Below are 25,000 nucleotides of genomic sequence, written 5' to 3'. Positions count from 1 at the left end.
TGCTAATAACGTTTTAATCGTATTTTTTCTGGTAACTATTTTGGAGTTTTCCCACAAGCAAATCAGAGCTCCAAAAGAAGTAATCCTAATATTATTTCCACGTTCAATAACCTCAAAAATTGAGTTAAGGTATCCTTTGATCTCTCAAACATCAACCTCGCTGGTTAAAAGAGAAAAACTGTTAAAAATGTTTTTAAAGAAGAAATTAATTTGTGAATGTAATAGGGAGCTGCAGACAGCAAAAGGGATAATCAGCAGCTTAAAACACATGTTAGGGGAATTATCTAAAGTATAAGAGGATAATTAATAATCTTTGGTGCTCTGCTGTCTTGTACTCACGTAGTCGTCCTAAACAAGAAAAACACTTAATTGTTAAATACATAGTTAACCACCTTCAGTGAAATCATCTCACTCCGTCAAGAGTATCAATCTCAGAATGAATTAAGGAAAATCAATCTTTAATCACACGGCATGTAAACTGCAGAATATTTTATATACCTCAGTTCACATCACTTTATGAGTCCTCTCTGGATTAACTAATCAACTTCTAAAAAAAAAGTATTACAATTAACAAATCTTTTTTCAGCAACAAAGAATTCTGCAGTCCCTTTTCTCTTAAGCACTTGTGAAGAAACTGTAGTTGGCTCTTCTTTTTATCTGGACATTCTTTTGAGCATTGGAATGTGTCTTAGGAGGACAATTTCTTATGCAAAGTGCGATAAATTTTACTTTAGAGTGGATAACGACTTTTAAACGAATATTTTTATTTCCAAAGGTATTAAGTTCTTACTGATGGCAATAATAATAGTTCATTCTGATACAATGTTACGAAGATTTACAGAGTAGAGCAGAGATACTATATTCAATTCGATCTCACTATAAAGTATAGTGAGATCACTAGCTGCTAGCTAACAGACCAGAGTAAGATACTCATCTCATAGCTCCCTAATAGAGCTAGGAGATACTCAACTAACAGTTCTAAAATAGAACAGAGTGAGGTACTTCACTCTTAGCTTTCTAGTAGATCTTGGTGAAACACTCCGCTCTCAGCTCTCTAACAGAGATAATCCGCTCACAGGTCTCGAAACGAGCGAGTGAGTTACTCCACTCACTACATTGAAATTAACAGTCAGGGGTGCGGGAAGGTAGCGGACAGATCATTTGGACTATCAAGTTACAATCACACTTCCAGCAGCTTATTGTATCATATTCGGTAGTATGTTTTCCCGAGAGATCCGTCATTATTTATTCAGTTTCCCTTATAATTATTATTATTATGTTTTGCTTACTGCGTTTTTGACAGAAAATCGAAGAAAATTCTTGAACTGCAAACTTAATTTATATCCAATTTATTGTGTTTGGGCGGATCACACGAAATAATTTCAGCACGGGAGCATATGTGGTGAAGAAACTTTTTGTAATTGAACAATATTGTAGTGCCTGAACAACTCATAGTAGTTGAACAAATTCATAGGTTTGAACAAACGTATTAGTGGTTGAGCAAACACGTCGTAATTCAACATACTCGAATTGATCAGTGGAGATAATTAGAATTCGACTGAGGTCATATGCCCAGCGCATATGCGATATATATATATATATATATATATATATATATATATATATATATATATATATATATATATATATATATATATATATATATATATATATATATATATATATATATATATATATATATATATTCGTCTTCATCTTGAAAAACACAAATTAATAAATGAGTCGCAACATGGTTTTACAAATGGCCGTTCATGTTTAACAAATTTGCTATCTTTTCGAAAAGCTGATTTTAATAGCCTAAGAAATTTTTTGGGTCAAATAGATTGGAAAGTCTTGGGTATGGGGTGGGGGCCGGTCTTGGAGCGAGACATGAACCCAGCGATAGGTGATGTAAAAGGGGATTTCGATGTGGATTTAATATATAACTTATTTAAGAATATTCTAAACAAAGCACAGGAACGTAGTATACTATACAAATTGAATAGATCGAATACTAATGACCCAAAGTGGATAACAAATAATTTAAAGAACCCTATAGGTAAAAAGAGAGCTTGGTACAAAAGGATTAAGAATGGGGAAGTCAGTTTAGAACAGGAATTCATACAACTGGTTAGAAATGTTAAAAAAGAGATTAGGAAAGCAAAAAGAAAAAAGATTCAGCAGGAATACACGATCCTGCTTTCACTGAATGTTCAAATCAGTGGGATGTTCTTGCAGCCCCAGCAACCATTATAGAGCCAACAAAACAACACAAACAGTCCGGCTGGGACCACCCTCTAGTGGAAAAAGTAGCTGATGCCATGCTCAGCGTCGCAACATCAGACAAGGAGAAAGCCCGCCTCAGAGCAGTGCGTGCCCCCATGCAGGAGACATAGGGGGCACGCACATGGGTACTGCCTCCTGGCAGTACCTATGTCAGCAATGGGCACGCATCTAGATCCAGAATCCCTTCGTGTAGCAGTGGCCCTCCGCCGTGGTGCCCCAATTCACACTGAATACAAGTGTATTTGCAACAGGGTGGAGGCAGACCAATATGGACTGCATGGGATGCATTGCGGAAGCACAAAGGGCTGGCATGCAAGACACAACGAGGTCAATGACATCATCAAGAGAAGCCTCGTCTCAGCTCAGTGCCCAGCGGAGAGAGAACCTCGCATCCTAGGGGTCCAAAACCCGGATTTCCCCGCACTTCGCCCTGATGGCATCACCATGTACTCCTGGAAGGAGGATAGACAGTTGGTGTGGGACTACACATGTGTATCCACCTTGGTTGACACCTATGTACATTTCGGAGCTGATCAAGCAGGTGGGGCGGCCAACCACAGGAAAACAACAAAATCACTCAAGTACAGGCGACTGGAAGGTCAATACCTCTTTGTTCCTATAGCGTCCGAGACGCATGGCCCCTGGGGCAAGAGTATTCTTTCTGGTTGGTTAGTTTGTTCATGAATTACCTAATAATCCTCATATGGCAGCCATGACACGTCAGAGTACTCGTTACCTGTGTATTTAATATATAAATATGTATATTTTATTTTCCTTTAAATGTGTGATAAGGTTATTAATTTTTAACATCTTTACTTCTGTTTAGTCATATGGTCTGTGTGGAATATCTAACCCGTATATTCTTTCTTTTTGATGTTTCCCTCCTTTTATGTGTTAATATTCGGTAGCTAAAGAAATTTTTGTTAATATATTTATTTAGAGTTCTCCATTTCCATTGATGCGTATTAATTCCCATAAAATGTGCCCTGAGATGTCTAATAAATTGCGTTTCTATTCTTCTTGTGTGTGTATGTGTGTGTCGGGAGCAGGTCTCCCTCCTCCACTCTCAAGAGGCCAAAGTCTCCGGGAACGCTTAAATCTCAAGGCTCTTTCAGAACCTGCCACGGCGTCGCGACGATTAGCAGGTATGTGGAGAGAGTGAGAGAGTGAGAGAGTGAGAGAGAAGAGAGAAAGAGAGAAAGAGAGAAAGAGAGAGAGAGAGAGTGAGAGAGTGAGAGAGAAGAGAGAAGAGAGAAAGAGAGAAAGAGAGAGAGAGAGAGAGAGAGAGAGAGAGAGAGAGAGAGAGAGAGAGAGAGAGAGAGAGAGAGAGAGAGAGAGAGAGAGAGAGAGAGAGAGGAGAGAGAGAGAGAGAGAGGAGGGGGAAGGGAAAACACTAGTTATCAATGCGTGTGAATTCATCAGTAGTTTAGTAGCTCATGTATGCCATAGATATACATCTGTACAAAAATAAGTTCATAATTTTCATTTTTTTTATTTTTTTAATATTTTTTGATTTTTTTTGTATTATTATGTTCGTTATTAGTACTATTTTAATTAATATTTATTTCATTAATTATTATTCTTAGTTTTAGTATTTTTTTAATGCTAACAATTGAAATTCGTTTGTTATTATTATTATTATTATTATTTACATGTTGGTAAAACGAAATAAAGGATAAAATTTACCCAAAATATTAACCCCTAAGCACAGTCCACTATGATAACTCCCCACAACACAATCCTCCATAATAACTTCCTATCACACTCCACCATATTAACTCCCCACAACTCAGGGCCTCCATAATAACTCCCCCACAACATAGGCCCACCATAATAACTTCCAAGAACATAGGCCCACCATATTAACTCTCCACAACACTGACCCACTATAATAACTCCCCCACAACTCAGGGCCTCCATAATAACTCCCCCACAACATAGGTCCACCATAATAACTCCACAAAACACATGTCCTCCATAATAGCTCCTCACAACACAGTTCAACCATAATAATTCCACAACATAGGTCCTCCATAATAACTCCCCACACCATAGGTCCATCATAATAACTGTGGACCAACGGGTTGTCTCCCGGACAGGTCTCCCAGGAGCGGCACGGGCGGCCATAGGGAGACATCCTTCACGGTGGACCCGCCCACCCTCCTGCGGGATAGTGACGCCCGTCCGCGCGCCCAGTCTGTCGCCACGATTGGTGAGACGCTCGACCCTCTTTAATAGTTAGGTTATGTTTTTGTACTACCATTGCTGTTCCGTCCTTGCCGTGTAGAGATCCCGTGTTTGGGAGTCCTGTGTGGGAGGTCCCGTGGGGAGTGTCCTGTGTGGCGGACACGGGACCTCCACACAGGACGTGTGGGGGGTCCTGTGTGAGGTTATAACGCATGGTTCCGTGTGGAGTTACAGGTATGATACAATATGAAAATATGATGCAGGCTGCCAGACGAAGATGATCTGGAGTGTGAAGGATGCTCTTACTCTCCCCTGTGTACTCATCTAGTTGAGTACACAGGAAAGGGTGAGTGTGTGTGTGTGTGTGTGTGTGTGTGTGTGTGTGTGTGTGAGTGTGTGTGTGTGTGTACTCACCTATTAGTGCTTGCGGGGATAGAGCTCTGGCTCTTTGGTCCCGTCTCTCAACTGTCAATCAACTGCTGTACAGGTTCCTTAGCCTATCGGGCTCTATCATATCTACACTTGAAACTGTGTATGGAGTCAGCCTCCACCACATCACTGCCTAATGCATTCCATTTGTCAACAACTCTGACACTAAAAGTGTTCTTTCTAATATCTCTGTGGCTCATTTGGGCACTCAGTTTCCACCTGTGTCCCCTTGTGCGTGTGCCCCTTGTGTTAAATAGCCCGTCTTTATCTACCCTGTCAATTCCTCTGAGAATCGTGGGTGATAAGAATCGTGGTTTGGGAGCCGGTCGGCCGAGCGGAAAGCACGCTGGATTTGTGATCCTGTGGTCCTGAGTTCGATCCCAGTCACTGCCGAGAAACAATGGGCAGAGTTTCTTTCACCCTATGCCCCTGTTACCTAGCAGTAAAATAGGTACCTGGGTGTTAGTCAGCTGTCACGGGCTGCTTCCTTGGGGTGGAGGCCTGGTCTAGGACCGGGCCGCGGGGACACTAAGAAGCCCCGAAATCATCTCAAGATAACCTCAAGATCATATCGTGGTGAAACGTGGTGATCATATCCTCCCTAACTCTTCTGTCTTATAGCGACGTGAGGTTTAATTTCTGTAGTCTCTCCTCGTAGCTCATACCTCTCAGCCCGGGTATTAGTTTGGTGGCAAACCTTTGAACTTTTTCCAGTTTGGTTTTATGCTTGACTAGATATGGACTCCATGCTGGGGCAGCATACTCCAGGATTGGTCTGACATAGGTGGTATGCAAAGTTCTGAACGATTCCTTGCACAAATGTCTAAATGCCGTTCTTATGTTAGCTAACCTGGCATATGCTGCTGATGTTATCCTCTTGATTTGGGCTTCAAGGGACAGATCTGGTGTGATATAAACCCCCAGGTCTTTTTCTTTCTCTGATTCGTGTAGAATTTCATCTCCCAAATGATACCCTGTAACTGGCCTCCTGCTCCCTACACCTATCTTTATTACATTACATTTGCTTGGGTTAAATTTTAACAACCATTTGTTCGACCATTCCTTTAGTATGTCTTGGTCTTCTTGAAGCCTCAAGCAGTCGTCCTCTGTCTTAATCCTTCTCATAATTTTGGCATCGTCAGCAAACATTGACAGGAATGAGTCTATACCCTCCGGGAGTTCGTTCACGTATATCAGAAACAGGATAGGACCGAGTACAGAGCCCTGTGGGACTCCACTGGTGACTTCACGCCAATCTGAGGTCTCACCCCTCACCGTAGCTCTCAGTTTCCTATTGCATAGGTGCTCCCTTATCCACTGGAGCACTTTTCGAGTTACTCCTGCCTGTCTCTCCAGCGTTTGTATCAGCCTCTTATGGGGTACTGTATCAAAGGCTTTCCGCCAGTCCAAAAAAAATGCAGTCGGCCCATCCTTCTCTTTCTTGCTTAATTTTTGTCACCTGGTGTGTGCGTGCGTGTGTGTGTGTGTGTGTGTGTTCCTGCCCACCATGGTGTTCTTGGCTATCAGGTTTACCAGGCCATTGTGCTGTTTATGGTCTACATTTTGATCCTAATATTTTGCATATATATTGTTATTTATATAATTTTTTAGTTATACGTTTTTAATTAACATTATTTTTGTTTAAGTTCCTCATGATATGTATTATTATTCTTATTATTATTAATATTATTTTTCTTATTACTTTTGTTGTTATTATTATGATTATTATTATTTTTGTTATTATTATTATTATTATAATTATTAAAAAATCTGCGTTTTTATTTGCATTAATAATATTCTTGTTATTATTATTATTATCATCATTTGTTCGCAATGCATCGCTTGATGTGAACTGTTTATAATTAACAATTATTTTTTTTTTGCAACTGCACATGTTTTTCCCCTTGATATATATCGTTAGAGGCTCAGTTTGTTATTGTTTGCTTACTACTAATTGTTTATTCGTGCTTGCCTTAACAGTTATTTTAAATTAAACACAGTATGAAATGCACTGCATTGTGTGTGTGTGTGTGTGTGTGTGTGTGTGTGTGTGTGTGTGTGTGTGTGTGTGTGTGTGTGTGTGTGTGTGTGTGTGTGTGTGTGTGTGTGTGTGTGTCAGAATGTACCTCCAGTGTGCAGGATGTATCTCCAGTGTGCTATAATGTATCTTATGTGTGTAGAATGTATCTCCAGTGTGCTAGAATGTATCTTATTTGTGCAGCATGTATTTCCAGTGTGCCAAGATGTGTTAGTGAGCAGGGACTCATGTTGTCCTGAAGAATATTTCCTCTCCTGTCCCTCACTGTTCGTCTTCTCGAGACAAACTTCCTCGTCTGAAGTGTTTATTTCTCCCCACGGTGAAGGTGCCAACAACCCACCTCAGGTTTGTTGGCACCTGGGCACGGTAGTGTTATTCCATGGGTTTATATGGTCTATCACTCAGAAGTGTTCTAGGTCTTGGCAACATGAAATGGGGCTTGAGTGAAGAGCCAAACTCCCGTGATGCCCACAGTGATCACACGTTGCTCACTCTGATCATATAGTTCTTACTGTGATCACACGGTGCTCACTGTGATCACACAGGGCTCACTGTGATCACGCGGTGCTCAATGTAATCATATTGTGCTCAGTGTCATCACACGATACTCTCTGTGATCACACGGTGCTCACTGTCATCCACCTGCTTGATGGGGTTCTGGGAGTTCTTCTACTCCCCAAGCCCGGCCCGAGGCCAGGCTCGACTTGTGAGAGTTTGGTCCACCAGGCTGTTGCTTGGAGCGGCCCGCAGGCCCACATACCCACCACAGCCCGGGTGGTCCGGCACTTCTCTTAGAAAACAGTCAAGTTTTCTCTTGAAGATGTCCACGGTTGTTCCGGCAATATTTCTTATAGTCGTTGGGAGGACGTTGAACAACCGCGGACCTCTGATGTTTATACAGTGTTCTCTGATTGTGCCTATGGCACCTCTGCTCTTCACTGGTTCAATCTTGCATTTTCTTTCATATCGTTCACTCCAGTACGTTGTTATTTTACTGTGTAGATTTGGGACCTGGCCCTCCAGTATTTTCCATGTGTATATTATTTGGTATCTCTCTCGTCTCCTTTCTAGAGAGTACATTTGGAGAGCTTTGAGACGATCTCAATAATTTAGGTGTTTTATTTCGTCTATGCTGCCGTAAATGTTCTCTGTATTCCCTCTATTTCAGCAATCTCTCCTGCTCTGAAGGGGGGAAGTGAGTACTGAGCAGAACTCGAGACGGGACAACACAAGTGACTTGAAGAGTACAACCATTGTGATGGGATCCCTGAATTTGAAAGTTCTCGTAATCCATCCGATCATTTTTCTGGCTGACGCGATATTTGCTTGGTTATGCTCCCTAAACGTTAGATCGTCGGACATCATTATTCCCAAATCCTTGACATGCTTTTTTTTCTACTATGGGAAGATTCGATTGTGTTTTGTACCCTGTATTATGTTTCAGATCCTCATATTTGCCGTACCTGAGTACCTGAAATTTAACACTGCTAAATATCATGTTATTTTCTGCTGTCCAATCGAAACTTCGATTGGACAGCAGCAGGCAACTTCGAAAACCACGATGCTCACTGTCATCACACGGTGATCACTGTCATAATACTGTGCTCAATGTCATCATTCCGTGCTCACTGTGATCACACAATGGTCAATGTCATTATACGGTGCTCACTGTTAGCAAACGATACTCACTGTTATCACACGAAGCTCATTGTGATCGTACGGTGCTTACTTTCATCATATGATGCTCACTGTGATCATGTGGTGCTTTCTTTCATCATATGATGCTCAGTGATCATACGATTTCACTGGGATGAAACGGTGCTCGCTGTAATCACACCATGCTCCTTGTGATCATAAGGGGCTCACCGTGATCACACGGTGCTCACTGTTATCTCGTCGTGCTCATTGTGATCACACATGGCTCACTGTTCTCTCACGATGCTCACTGTGATCACACGGTGCTCATTGTGATCACACGGTGCTCACTGTGATCACACGGTGCTCACTGTGGTCACACGGTGCTCACTGTGATCATACGGGGCTCACTGTGATCACATGGAGCATACTGTGATCACACGGTGCTCACACGATGCTCACTGTGATCACATGGGGCTCACTGTGATCACACGATGCTCACTGTGATCACACGGTGCTCAGTGTGATCACACGGTGCTCACTGTGATCACACGATTCTCACTGTGATCACACGGTTCTCACTGTGATCACACGTTGCTCACATTGGTCACACGTTGCTCACTGTGATCACACGTTGCTCACATTGGTCACACGTTGCTCACTGTGATCACACGTTGCTCACATTGGTCACACGTTGCTCACTGTGATCACACGATTCTCACTGTGATCACACGGGGCTCACTGTGATCACAAAATGCTCACTGTTCTCTCACGATGCTCACTGTGATCACACGATTCTCACTGTGATCACACGTTGCTCACATTGATCACTAAGCATGATCACAGTGTGAATCGGCAATATACTATCAAGCCAGGCACATACACTCTACTCATATTCTATTGAGCCTGGCTTAGTCAATACCACAGTTGAAAATGTATCAAAGGAAAATACTGAAACTTTCCTCTACAGTGAGTCCCAAACTGAGAAAAATAACACACTCGCTCTTGTACCGAGCAGACCAACATGTTGTGAAAGAAATATGCGCTGGTCTTCCCTCGCATGCCACCAACCACCAGTATTCTTGACGAGCATGAACTCGAGCGACCAATATTCTTGACGAGCATGAACTCGAGCGACCAATATTCTTGACGAGCATGAACTCGAGCGACCAATATTCTTGACGAGCATGACAGCGAAACATGAACTCCAGCGACCAATATTCTTGACGACATATACTCCAGTCTCCAATATTCTTGACGTGCATGCCCGCTAGCGACCAATATTCTTGAAGAGCATGCCTGCCAGCTACGAATATTCTTGACGAACATGAACTTCAGCGACCAATATTCTTGACGAGCATGCGCAGCGACCAATATCTTGACCATACTCCAGCTCCAATATTCTTGACTAACATATACTCCAGTCTCCAATATTCTTGACGTGCATGCCCGCCAGCGACCAATATTCTTGACGAGCAGGAACACAGCGACCAATATTCTTGACGTGCATGCCCGCCAGCGACCAATATTCTTGAGAGCAGGAACACTAGCGACCAATATTGCTAACGTCTCGTAATAATTTCTCTATGTAGATACCAGTGGTTTAGGCAAGCATAATCACTTTTGTTTAATAGTGTTAGTTGAAATTGGCTTCCGTAAAGCTGTTGGGCAATATAGTGACGGTTATTGGTTCTCATTACTTGTTTAGACAAATTTGGAAGAAAAGAACAACAATTGTACTCGCTAGAGTAATTTATGTTGATTGCAGTACCGCGTGAAAACACTTTAAAACAAATTTTATCCACAAAAATGTGCAAAAAAAATAATAATACGAGATTTTTCTAGCGATTGCAAACTCCGGTAATTAACTCAAGGAACGATGTGCGTACGATTCTAGTAGGATCATTGCATTTAACAACGTCGTTGTCTCTGTATATGATTGAGACGTAATTTTCGACGTTATAGCTCGGGCAGTGCTGATCGACTGTCAATCACGGGTACTTATTAGGACTGTTGTTATGAGAATGTCTGAGATGGTCCAATCCCGGCTCCTTGTCCTCATATCCATTACAAGCGCTATGTCGTCTCTCTGCCTCAGTGCTTTCTTGTGATAATCACCTTATCTTGCCCACTTTGTCTGAGATGTGTGAGCATCGCAGTGCAGGAGAGGGCTGTTAACTCTAAGGGTCTGTATTAATGGTGGTAACGCTTGGTACATAGATGACAGACATCGTGAGATTTAAACTCCCCAGGATGACTAATCACGCAAGACCTCTTCAGAGAGAATACATCCTTAGTGTTTGCAGGTAATAGTTGTGTGTAAACTAAAGTCTTTGAAAATGTAATAAGTTATTACGAAACGCCTTCAACTGTCGCGTCAGACTAGAAATAAAAATTAATTTTGGAGAATTGATTTTTCAATTACCATCGACAGTGAAAAGAAACTTAAGAAATATTGAGAAACTTCGTGTTAGAATTATTAATCCTACTTTTTCGGTCATATTTAATAATATATATATATATATATATATATATATATATATATATATATATATATATATATATATATATATATATATATATATATATATATATATATACATATAAATGCGAACAAGCCTGAATGGTCCCCAGGCATATATGCAACTGAAAACTCACACCCCAGAAATGACTCGAACCCATACTGCCAGGAGCACAATGCAACTGGTGTGATAAGGTGCCCTGTACACACCAATTGCATTGTGCTCCTGGTTGTATGGGTTCGAGTCACTTTTGGGGTGTGAGTATATATGTTTGTGTGTAAATAACGAAAGTTAGCACGTGATGAAAGATGTGACAGTGTCAGATCACGGAGGAAGAATTGAAAACAGGAATTTCCTTAAGTACTTTCGTTTTTAATAATACATCTTCAGAAGGATCGATCCGACAATTTTTTAACATTATTAAAAAATAAGGATTGGAGTAACACTTGTAATGATTAATTGCCATAATTTTAATTCTGCTTGCACGCCTTTGTTTTCTTATATGTAATTCCCACCATTTATTTAACTTTTAATTTCCTCCATGCTGTTTTAATTCTTTTTTTAGGCAATGCCTGGTGAATCTTTGGGAAATGTTCTCTTTTACTCAGGTATTCAGATGTGGCAATGTTCGCTTTATATTGCTAACTACGTCTCGTGCTGTTTTTCCCGTTGAACTTTATTTTCCTCATCGTTAATGTCTGAATATATGGAATTATCTGACCATCCCCGTCGTTGTGTAACTTATGAATCTCTCTGCGGCATTTACCTCAGAGGAGTGATGTGGTAGTATGCAGCTGTTTTTCCTGCCAAAGCGCTGCAGGCAACCTGAGTCACCTACACTTTCCTCCTTCCGCAGGTAACCAGGCTGTCCAGGAGGAGGCGCTAAGGGCTTGGTCGGTTCCGCGCGAGGTGTCGCCAGGACACACCGTGGTCGGCAGTAACGGAGGTGGGACCGTGGGCGGTGCTGGTGATGGGCGGCCCAATGGGTGGGCGACCTTTGTTGGAGACGTGCCTGAGCCGCCCCCGCCGCCCAGGACCTCCACACTCCGGAAGGAGAGGAAAGTCACCATCTTAGATCAGACCGTCCACAGGTTATGATGATATCTTCCCCCCGTCCCTAGGCTGTCTTGCGCTGCATACCTGAACCTTCCGGTCCTCGCTGCACAGCCCGCCCTCCTCCCCCAGTACAAGTCACACTGCCCTCTCTTCTTAAATATCACAATCCTTCATGGTAAGATAATACTTCACATGATAATCATGCCCTTCTTACAGAGATTAGCCTTCCATCACAGCTCTTCGCTATTCACCCTTTTCTTTTCCTTAATATCACAATTCACTATTCTATCGACGTTTGAATGATTCACCCTTCCATCAGCCTAAACTCACCCCTGCAGCTTTCACCAGCGTGCCATCCATCTTAAGCAGCATCTCTCCTATTTCCTCCCCTAAAGGCCTATCGCCATCTCCCTCTCCTCCAGCTGATGACCCCCACGACCCGTCAACGACTCTCCACGATAAATCTGTCGCTTCTAACAAAGGCCCGAAAAGTCCGCGGCACGGACCCGACTCTTAGTGATCATATACGGATGTGTACACGGCTTCTGGCTGACGTGTGTGTATGCAGACATCACTCGGCCAGCGATATTGGTGACCCCGTGATGCGGCTATGTGAACACTCTCTGTGGCCACCATGCGTGTGCTGGCGTGACACAGCTGTGTGTACAGGTCATATGATTGACGCATGTGTGCATCGGTACGCGGGCGATGCATTGATGTCTTCACAAGTTATTAGGGTTAATGTTCAAGAGTGGAAATAAAGTTACAGTGATGTATTATGAACATATTCTCTACCGCTTTCAGTGACTATTCTAGGTGGCGTCTGAACAGAACACCGTACGCATCAGTTCACTACTCCGAACTGAATTTGGCCGTGCTGTCTGCCTCGCCAGCGGCCAGTCCTGGGCCATCACGCACGGTTGAGGACCACTGGTATGAGATACGTAAACGAGATCAGGAAACCAATTGCGTACTCGGGAGACGAGTATCCTATTGCTCTTGGCTGCCGTTCAAAGATTCTGTAAACTAGTCTCAAACTTCCTTTGAGAATTTACGTGTTTAGTAATTCTGACATAAAATAAAAATTATTTATTTGTTTTTGTCAAATGTTTTTAATTTGTTATTAATTATACTTTGGTTATAATTTGATTACTTATGTTTTATAAGGTGGTTAGACTTTTGTGTGTTTGTGACAAAATTGTCTTAGTTAAAGTTTTCGTGTCACATTCTCTTGTTTATCTGTATAGGGCATATCAATGGTTATGTTGATGAGAGTTTCATTCGCTGGCATGTTAACTGGCCCCTCTACGAGAATAATTGTGTTTTGCGCAGTGTTTATATAGGTGAGTTTTTCCCTTGACGTCTTACATATGAATTGGTTTTTAGATATTTGATTGAATGAATTTGCTTTTTATGATGCCACTAAGACAACTGTGTTGATGCACCCGAGAGGATTGAGCGAGCGCCCAGCCTATATTGTATGCACCTTAGTCCTCTACACTCCAACATCTCACAACCTACTCTCTCCACACCTCACGCATCATACCTCATATCTCATAACTCACACCTCACCAACACACCAAGTTTCACATATCACCTATTCTCCTCATCCCAGACCTCACACCACTCCTCACGTACACACAGACACCGACTCACTGTGAGGGGTAAGGCTTCAGATTGACGAGGTGTCGCTAGTGGAGTCCAGTAGGGTTCAGTCCTTGAACCTATGATGTTTTTATAATATGTAAATGATCTCCCAGAGGCCATAGAATAATTCCTCTCCTTGTTTTCTGGTGATGCAAAAATTATGAGAAGGATTAGGACGGAACAAGATGGTATGAGGCTACAAGATAAATTACACAAACTGTATGAATGGTCCAACGAATGGCTACTAAAGTTAAACCCGAGTAAATGTAAGGTAATGAAACTAGGCAGTGGAAACAGGAAGCCAGACACTGGATACCGAATGGTAGATGAAGTCCTTCATAAGCCGGACAGAGAGGAAGATCTAGGAGTTGATATCACAACAAACTTATCTCCTAAAGCCCACATGCAAAAATAACATCTACGGCGTATGCAAGGCTGGCTATCATTAGAACTGCCTTCAGGAACCTGTGCAAAGTATCATTCGGAACCTTTAACACCACATATGTAGGAGGATTCTTGGAGTATGCAGCCCCCAGCATAGAGCCCGAACCGTCTGAAACACAAGACGAAGCTGGAAAAAGTTCAGAGGTATGTCACTAGGCTAGTCCCGGAACTAAGAAGCCTGAATTACGAGGAAAGGCTGCGTGAAATGCACCTCACGACACTGGAAGACAGAGGAGTAAGGGAAGACATGATCACAGCCTAAAAAATTCGCAGAAGAATTGACAAGGTAGATAAATATAAACTGTTTAACACGGGTGGTACGCGAATAAGGGGACACAGGTGGAAACTGAATTCCCAAATGAGCCACAGGGATATTACAATGAACTTTTTCGGTGTCAGAGTAGTTAACAGATGCAATGCATTAGGCAGTAATGTCGTGGAGGCCACTCAATACACAGTTTTAAATGTAGATATGATAGAGCCCAGAAACTCAGGAATCTGACCACCAGTTGAAGAGGGACCAAAGGGCCAGAGCCTAACCCCCGTAAGCACAACTAAGTGGTGATGGCACACTCACACACACACACACACACACACACACACACACACACACACACACACACACACACACACACACACACACACACACACACACACACACACACACACACACATATATATATTTATATTTATGACACAGTACCCCATAAAAGGTTGATGCATAAGCTGGAGAAACAGGCAGGAGTAACTGGCAGGGCGCTCCAGTGGATAAGGGAGTACCTAAGCAATAGGAAGCAGAGAGTTATAGTGAGGGGTGAGACCTCAGAATGGCGTGAAGTCACCAGTGGAGTCCCACAGGGCTCTGTGCTTGGACCTATCCTGTTTCTGATGTACGTAAATGATCTCCCAGAGGGTATAGACTCATTCCTCTCAATGTTTGCTGACGACGCCAAAATTATGAGAAGGATTAAGACAGAGGAGGACAGCTTGAGGCTTCAAGAAGACCTGGACAAGCTGCAGGAATGGTCGAACAAATGGATGTTAGAGTTTAACCCAAGCAAATGTAATGAAGATAGGGGTAGGAAGCAGGAGACCAGATACAAGGTATCACTTGGGAGATGAAATACTTCAAGAGTCAGAGAGAGAGAAAGACCTGGGGGTTGATATCACGCCAGACCTGTCCCCTGAAGCTCATATCAAGAGGATAACATCAGCAGCATATGCCAGGTTGGCTAACATAAGAACGGCCTTTAGAAACTTGTGTAAGGAATCTTTCAGAACTTTATATACCACATATGTCAGACCAATCCTGGAGTATGCGGCTCCAGCATGGAGTCCATATCTAGTCAAGCATAAGACTAAACTGGAAAAGGTTCAAAGGTTTGCCACCAGACTAGTACCCGAGCTGAGAGGTATGAGCTACGAGGAGAGACTACGGGAACTGAACCTCACTTCGTTGGAAGACAGAAGAGTTTGGGGGGACATGATCACCACATTCAAGATTCTGAAGGGAATTGATAGGGTAGATAAAGACAGGCTATTTAACACAAGGGGCACACGCACTAGAGGATACAGGTTAAAACTGAGTGCCCAAATGAGCCACAGAGATATAAGAAAGAACTTTTTTAGTGTCAGAGTGGTTGACAAATGGAATGCATTAGGAAGTGATGTGGTGGAGGCTGACTCCATACACAGTTTCAAGTGTAGATATGATAGAGCCCAATAGGCTCAGGAACCTGTACACCTCCTGTACACCTGTTGATTGACGGTTGAGAGGCGGGACCAAAGAGCCAGAGCTCAACCCCCGCAAACACAACTAGGTAAGTACAAGTGAGTGAGATATGTGTGTACTCACCTCACGGTGAGTACACACATATCTCACCCACATCCCACATCACACCCACGGTCACAAATCTCATCTACATCCCAACCTCACTCACACCTTTTATACTTCACCAACACCTTCCCCATCCCACACGTCACCTACAACCAACAACCCAAACCTACACCCACAACCCAGACTTCTCCAACTCTCACTCATAACCCACATCCCCAACTCACATACTTATAACCCAAAACAAAAACCCACATCCACAACCCAAACCCACAATCCACAACCCAAGCCCACAAGCAACACCCCACATCCACTACCCATACATCTCTCGCACCGCACACCTCATGTCTCATCACACCCTACACCCTTCCCCACTCTCGCCACAACCCTATCCCCCTACACCACTCATCTCCCTCACCACACACCACGTTCCCTTTACCATTCACACCCCGTCACTATCACACCGCGTCTCCTCCCCCATCCCAACCACCACCACTCCCCTTCGTTATATCTGTATCACAGAATAACGCGACTGTTAGTGATACGAGTGTTGACCTCCATCTGTGCTAGTACAAGATTGAGTGTTGACCTCCAACTGTGCCAGTACAAGATTGAGTGTTGACAACCAATTGTGCCAGTACAAGGTTGAGTGTTGACCTCCAACTGTGCCAGTACAAGATTGAGTGTTGACAACCAATTGTGCCAGTACAAGGTTGAGTGTTGACCTCCAACTGTGCCAGTACAAGATTGAGTGTTGACAACCAATTGTGCCAGTACAAGATTGAGTGTTGACAACCAATTGTGCCAGTACAAGGTTGAGTGTTGACCTCCAACTGTGCCAGTACAAGATTGAGTGTTGACCTCCATCTGTGCCTGTACAAGGTTGAGTGTTGACCTCCAACTGTGCCAGTACAGGATTGAGTGTTGACCTCCATCTGTGCCTGTACAAGGTTGAGTGTTGACCTCCAACTGTGCCAGTACAGGATTGAGTGTTGACCTCCATCTGTGCCAGTACAAGGTTGAGTGTTGACCTCCAACTGTGCCAGTACAAGATTGAGTGTTGACCTCCAACTGTGTCAGTACAAGATTGAGTGTTGACCTCCAACTGTGCTAGTACAAGGTTGAGTGTTGACCTCCATCTGTGCCAGTACAAGGTTGAGTGTTGACCTCCAACTGTGCTAGTACAAGGTTGAGTGTTGACCTCCATCTGTGCCAGTACAAGGTTGAGTGTTGACCTCCAACTGTGCTAGTACAAGGTTGAGTGTTGACCTCCAACTGTGCCAGTACAAGGTTGAGTGTTGACCTCCAACTGTGCCAGTACAAGGTTGAGTGTTGACCTCCAACTGTGCCAGTACAAGGTTGAGTGTTGACCTCCAACTGTGCTAGTACAAGGTTGAGTGTTGACCTCCAACTGTGCCAGTACAAGGTTGAGTGTTGACCTCCAACTGTGCCAGTACAAGGTTGAGTGTTGACCTCCATCTGTGCCAGTACAAGATTGAGTGTTGACAATCAATTCAGTTAAACTTGATTACTAGAATTCATTGAAACCTCATTACAGTTCCAACTCATTGAAACATTTTGCATGAATCAGGATACAGTGAATCCTATTGACGATGTCAAGATTCATTAGAGCATCCTGATTGCAAGGATTCATTGAAACCTCATGACAGTTCAGAGACTCAATGAAACTTCCTAACAGTGCCAGCATTCACTGAAATCAGGTGACATTGCCAGAGCTCGCGCCAGTGTCAGGGTCGTGTAAACGAGCCATTACAGTGCCAATTCTCAGTGATCTAATCCCAAACAACCACGAACCGGTTATCCTAGTGGCGAAACTCCAGGGCCTCCTCTGCACCTATTCAATCCTTCAAGGAATCGTTAGTTTGAATATAAATCCCAACGTACACAAGACGGCTCACCAAAGTGATTTTTAAAGCCTACTCAGCCTAGCCTAACCTAACTTAACCTCACCTAATCTAACCCAATCCAACCAACCTAACTTATCTTAACCAGTCCTAACTCAATCCCACCAACCTAACCCAGCCCAAACCACCTAACCTATCACAACCGCACCTAATGTAACCTAATACGACTTAATTAACCTAACAATATATTGGGTTCGAACAAAGAGAAAATAAGGTTTGTCGAATCGTCTTGTGTACAGTTCGGCCAGACCTCGCCAGTTTCATTGGCGAGTCTGCTTGAGTTTACTATAACACATTTTGTTAATGACCATCAGAGCAGGTAAAAGACTAGTCAGTCGAGATGTGATTGCGAGAGGTTACCTCGTGATGAGGCTATCGTAGAACGCCTGACAACGATATCGTTGAACTCCTGATAACGATATCGAATAACTGTTGTCGACGATATTGTAGAACTTTAGACGACGTTTTCGCAGAACTCTGGGCAATGATATCGTAGAACTTTTGATAACAATTAATTATATCGATATCGTAGGTATACCAACCTCTCTGACACGTTCGACTGCACGCTGCTAGCGCCTAGAGGAACAGTTATAGCGATAGCAAGTGTCAAATATCGCCAAACATTGATATATTCATCACAGTGCTTGTGGTAATGAAAGCGATTGTCACGTGGTCTGCTCATGACAGCGATTGTCACGTGGTCTGCTCATGACAGCGATTGTCACGTGGTCTGCTCATGACAGCGATTGTCACGTGGTCTGCTCATGACAGCGCCAAAGCCAAGTGTTTCCGGGTGTGTGAGAGATAATTCTGAATTAACGTATTTTTGAGCCTGTATTTCTGTGTGCAAAAATATATGTTTCTTCTCCTAGTACCTGTCCCCTGCCCTCCTCCCCTCTCAACACACACCTCTACGACTACCTCCCCTCCCCCAAGAAGAATCCCCCCATACACAAGCCACAAACCATCCCACAACCCCCTCCCCCCTCCATTATGTACGTCTAGGACACGTCTGACACGTCTTTGACTCTTACAATAAACGGGAGAGATTCAGTAACGGTCAGTAAAGATCAGTGTGATTACAAGGATAAGAAGACAGAGCCAACCGTGATATGAGAATGACACGGAAAACTAAAAGGAATTGAGGAAATGAGAGATAAGTTTGGCAAGTGGGTGTACGGGAGATGAGAGAGAGGTGTGCTAGGCCGGTGTAGGGAAGATAGGAGAGATGTGTGCCAGGCAGGTGTAGGGGAGATGAGAGAGAGGTGTGCCAGTTGGGTATGGGAGAGATGAGAGACTGGTGTGCAAGGTGAGTGTAGGGGAGATGGGAGACAGGTAGGCCAGTTGGGTGTAGGGGTGATGAGAGACAGATGTGCAAGGTGAGTGTAGGGGAGATGAGAGAAAGGTATGCCAGTTGGGTGTGGGGGAGATGAGACAGGTTTGCCAGGTGAGTGTAGGGGAGATGAGACAGGTATGTTAGTTGGGTGTGGGGGAGATGAGAGACAGGTGTGCCAGGTGGGTGTAGGGTAGATGAAAGACAGGTGTGGTAGTTGGGGGTAGAGGGGATGAGACAGGTGTGTCAGGTGACTGAAGGAGAGATGAGAGACCGGTATGCCAGGTGAGTTTAGAGGAGACAAGAGTCAGGTGTGCCAGTTGGGTGTAGAGGGGATGAGAGACAGGTGTGCAATGTGGGTGAAGAGGAGATGAGAGACTAGTGTGAAAGGTGGGTGTAGGTGAGATGCGAGAAAGGTGTGCCAGGCGGGTGTAGAGGAGATGAGAGATATTTGTGCCAGGTGAGTGAAAGAGAAATATGGGACAGGCATGAATTACCGAGCGAAGAAAATGTTTATCTGGACAGTAAATGTTCATTTTGAATTTGGGCTGTGGCAGTTATTATTTGGATATTATTTTTTACTGAATGTTAGTCTAACAGCGAATGATTTCATTGAGAAAGAAAATACACAAAATTTTCAATAATAGTTTGTGAATGAAAATAACAAATACATGAATTACTCCTTGAGAGTTCAACCAAGATGATTATCACGTTTGGTGGTTCAAGTACCTGGCGCTAAAAAATTGAGGACGAGTGCCGTGTGCTGTATTCTGGACGCCACCTGTTCCCTACATGGGTCTTGTGTCACCCTACTTATGAGGGATGAGAGACTTGAATATCTAAGGAACTGCCGCAGGACTCAAGACGTTTGGTTCGGTTGTGTCCGTCTTCACCATTATTGTTTTTGTAACCAATCTGTTACAATGTTCGTTGAATAAATTAAGGGTTATATATCCTGTTGTATTATTTTTATCCCAATGCTGAATCTCCTAAACATCATATATCATGATTTATCTGAATGTCATGATATATCTGAATACTCATTATTTTCTTCTTCGAGGCGATGGGTCCCAATAATTGCAATTATTATTGCTACTAGGAATGTCGTACCTAGTACCCAGAATGCACTTCTTGGCCTGCTATGCAAGGCCCGAGTTGCATAATAGGCCGAGTGATTTTTTTGTAACAAATTGTTTCCAATTGGTTTATTTGAATTATTATTATTATAATATATTAGGAACATAAATTATTGACTTTGTTATGTTATTTTAGGTTAGGTTAGGTTAGGTAGGGTTATGTTCGGAGATATATCTACGTACGTTTTACTGAAATTTAAAAGAAAGAGCTCATACAGAGTGAAATGGATAGCTGTATCATTACATAAAAAACTTTTTTGATTATATATATATATATATATATATATATATATATAATATATATATATATAATATATATATATATATATATATATGTAGGGGTGACATATATATATGCATATATATATATGTCGTACCTAGTAGCCAGAACGCACTTCTCAGCCTACTATGCAAGGCCCGATTTGCCTAATAAGCCAAGTTTTCATGAATTAATTGTTATGAATTAATTGGCTTGATAATTGTCCTTCGGCCTTTAAACCAGTCTTGTACAGAAGATATGTAGATGACACATTTTTGTTATTCAAGGACCAATGTCATATTGAGAAATTTAGAGAGTATCTTAATGCACAACATAGTAATATACGCTTTACTGCAGAGTGTGAAGTTGATAATTCATTGTCGTTTCTTGATGTAAAAGTGAATAACCTTAATGGGTTCAACACTAATGTTTTTAGGAAACCAACCTTTACTGGTTTAGGTTTAAATTTTAATTCTTTTGTTCCTGATATTTTTAAGAAAAATGCAATTAACACTCTACTGAATAGGGCCTTTGTTTTATGTTCTAATTGGAATAACTTTGATCAAGAAATTAATTTTCTTGTGAATTTTTTTTCAAATAATGGTTATCCTTTGCATATGGTTTATACCTTTATAAGGAATTTCTTAAATAAAAAGTTTCACCCATCGCGTAGGATTACTACAGTGGAAAGGGATCTTAAATATATTAAATTACCATTTTATGGCAGTTTTAGCTTTTCTGTAAGGAGTCGTTTGAGGAAACTGTTGCAGCAGTGTTATCCTCAAGTAGACTTTAGATTTATTTTTGTCAACACAAATACCATAGGCTCTTATTTTAAATTTAAAGATAAAGTGCCTACCCCCTTGTGCTCAAATGTCGTATATATGTATAATTGTTCCAGCTGTAATGCTGGATATATCGGGAGTTCCATTCGGAACTTTAAGATTAGGATACTTGAGCACCGGGGATTATCTTTTAGGACTGGATTACCATTGTCTAAACCAGCATTTTCGGAGATTAGAAACCATTGTTATGAGTTTGATCATTCTCTGCTGGAATCTGATTTTAAAATTCTGGACACTTGTATGAATGGCCAGTCAGATTTGAGAGTAATGGAATCCTTATATATAAAGGAGCTGCGGCCTCTGTTAAATAGCAACCTTTCAGCTGTTCAATTGTACACTGTATAGTGCACAGTAGGCCCTGTAATTTGATTTATAGTTCATTTTGGTAGTTTAATTTTATTATAATTTTGTTTAGTTTACCATGGTTTTGCCCTTTCTTACTTATTTCAAGTCTTGACATTGTACATTAATTAATCTTTTATTTAGGATATATAATACATTTTTTGGTATTAATTTTATTTAATATTGGAGTTTTTCATAAGATTTTGGTTAGTACTTTATAATTGTCGTTTATTCTGTTTGTATTTTATATACATTTTTTGTAGATTTGTAGTCATTATATAAATATTTGTTATGGTGTTTAGTATCTGTGTGTTGGGTATCAAGTTTCACTTTTGATCACTTCACGTAAGTTTAATAGAATGGTTTGTTTTAGTAGTTATAAATTTCATCCTGTAGTTTAATGAATTTTTAAATTAGCTTTAATATATGTGACACTTAATAAGTTTTATTTGTATTGATCACTTTAAGTGCGCTTAAGTGTTTTGTTTTTTAAGCATTTTCCTTTCTTTGATAGGCAATTATATTCAGCATGAGTTCTTTGTTTACCAGTTATTTGATTGTGATTTCTGTTTTTTCTTTTAGATCTGATGATGAATACGAGAAGTATTCGAAACGTTATGTTTTTTAAAGTAAAGAATCTGAAACAAGATGTTCAGTATATCCCTGGTTTTCCTATTCATCTTAAAATTAAGATTCCCGAAGGAAACATCGATCATAAATATATATATATATATATATATATTAATATATATATATATATATATATATATATATATATATGTATATATATATATAATATATATATATATATATATATATATATATATATATGTCGTACCTAGTAGCCAGAACGCACTTCTCAGCCTACTTTGCAAGGCCCGATTTGCCTAATAAGCCAAGTTTTCATGAATTAATTGTTTTTCGACTACCTAACCTACCTAACCTAACCTAACCTAACTTTTTCGGCTACCTAACCTAACCTAACCTATAAAGATAGGTTAGGCTAGGTAGGGTTGGTTAGGTTCGGTCGTATATCTACGTTAATTTTAACTCCAATAAAAAAAAATGACCTCATACATAATGAAATGGGTAGCTTTATCATTTCATAAGAAAAAAATTAGAGAAAATGTATTAATTCAGGAAAACTTGGCTTATTAGGCAAATCGGGCCTTGCATAGTAGGCCGAGAAGTGCATTCTGGCTACTAGGTACGACTATATATATATATATATATATATATATATATATATATATATATATATATATTATTAAATATGACCGAAAAAGTAAGATTAATAATTCTAACACGAATTTTCTCAATCTTTCGTACATTACGCTTCACTGTTGGAGGTAAATCAAAAATCAATTCTCCAAAATTCATTTTTATTTCTAGTCTGACGCGACACGGGCGCGTTTCGTAAAACTTATTACATTTTCAAAGACTTTAGTTCACAAATACACAACTGAATAGAACTTACGTATCTCCGATTTTATATCTACATTTGAGTGAGGTGGAAGGGGTGATGTGGCATTAACACAAGACAGAACAAAATGTGGTATTAATAGGGTATTAATTTCATCAACACAAGACAGAACAAGGGTATTAATAGGGTATTAATTTCATCAACACAAGACAGAACACGAAACAATGGATATTGAATAGAAGTGTTTGTAGAAAGCCAATTGGTCCATATTTCTTGATGCTTCTATATTGGAGCGGAGTCTTGAGGTGGGTAGAATATAGTTGTGTTCCACCTCAAGACCTCAAGACTCCGTCCACCTCAAGACTCCGCTCCAATATAGAAGCATCAAGAAATATGGACCAATAGGCTTTCTACAAACACTTCTATTCAATATCCATTGTTTCGTGTTCTGTCTTGTGTTGATGAAATTAATACCCTATTAATACTCTTGTTCTGTCTTGTGTTAATGCCACATCACCCCTTCCACCTCACTCAAATGTAGATATAAAATCGGAGATACGTAAGTTCTATTCAGTTGTGTATTTGTGAACTAAAGTCTTTGAAAATGTAATACGTTTTACGAAACGCGCCCGTGTCGCGTCAGACTAGAAATAAAAATGAATTTTGGAGAATTGATTTTTTATTTACCTCCAACAGTGAAGCGTAATGTACGAAAGATTGAGAAAATTCGTGTTAGAATTATTAATCTTACTTTTTCGGTCATATTTAATAATATATGTCTACAGGAAAGACTGCTACCAAAATATACTAATATATATATATATATATATATATATATATATATATATATATATATATATATATATATATATATATATATATATATTAGTCCATATCTAGTCTAATGCTTGACTAGATATGGACTCCATGCTGGAGCCGCATACTCCAGGATTGGTCTGACATATGTGGTATATAATGTTCTGAAAGATTCCTTACACAAGTTTCTAGAAGACGTTCTTATGTTAGCCAACCTGGCATATGCTGCAGATGTTATCCTCATGATATGAGCTTCAGGGGACAGGTCTGGCGTGATGTCAACCCCCAGGTCTTTCTCTCTGACTCCTGAAGTATTTCATCTCCCAAGTGATACCTTGTATCTGGTCTCCTGCTTCCTACCCCTATCTTCATTACATTACATTTGCTTGTGTGTGTGTGTGTGTGTGTGTGTGTGTGTGTGTGTGTGCTTTGAAAAGAGATAGAGATATTGAGAGGAGGAAGGAGAAATTGAGTCATAGGGTAACATAGCAAGAACCAGAAAATATTATTCCAAAAAAAATAATCAATATAATTGTTCAAGGTACATTCGTGTTACAAAATAACACGAAATAGTCCCACAGAGAAAAATCATTTAACGTTTTTTAATCTTTAAAAAAATTAATTCTCTCTGTGAAATTACGTTGTGTTACACCCTCCCTTCCATCACTCCTCCACTGTCCATCTTCCCTTCCCTGACCTCTCTCTACCCCACCCATGAAACTCCCGCTTCCCCCCTCCCCCCACCCACACCCTCCCACCTCATGGAGACCCGATGATAATAAAAGAGACGTTCAGGGCCTTTATTGGATCCCGAAATACCTTGGACCATTTTTAAAAAAGTTG

At 41.1% G+C, this 25,000-nt stretch overlaps 2 protein-coding genes across 3 annotated transcripts in view; both read left to right on the top strand.

The window, feature by feature from the left end:
- LOC123764102 (carboxylesterase 4A) overlaps positions 1-13,264 on the top strand; it is a 53,465-nt gene extending 40,201 nt beyond the window's left edge. Inside the window, exons 10-12 of one of the 2 annotated variants that reach the window (XM_069330183.1) lie at positions 3,336-3,431; positions 4,386-4,498; positions 11,954-13,264. In XM_069330183.1, the coding sequence (XP_069186284.1) occupies positions 3,336-3,431; positions 4,386-4,498; positions 11,954-12,195 (451 nt within the window). In that variant the 3' untranslated portion in view covers positions 12,196-13,264. The remainder of the gene's footprint in view (positions 1-3,335; positions 3,432-4,385; positions 4,499-11,953) is intronic. The other variant, XM_069330184.1, reaches the window with a different exon arrangement.
- A 6,304-nt stretch (positions 13,265-19,568) lies between these two features.
- The window catches only part of LOC138367820 (uncharacterized), a 9,091-nt gene continuing 3,659 nt past the window's right edge, over positions 19,569-25,000 (top strand). Inside the window, exon 1 of the mRNA XM_069329796.1 lies at positions 19,569-19,621. Coding sequence (XP_069185897.1) covers positions 19,569-19,621 — 53 coding nt within the window. The remainder of the gene's footprint in view (positions 19,622-25,000) is intronic.

The sequence above is a fragment of the Procambarus clarkii genome, chromosome 23 (assembly GCF_040958095.1).
Source record: "Procambarus clarkii isolate CNS0578487 chromosome 23, FALCON_Pclarkii_2.0, whole genome shotgun sequence".
NCBI classification, from domain to species: Eukaryota; Metazoa; Arthropoda; class Malacostraca; order Decapoda; family Cambaridae; genus Procambarus; species Procambarus clarkii.
The sequence above is the reverse complement of the archived record's forward strand: the minus strand, read 5'-3'. Positions and strand labels throughout refer to the sequence as shown.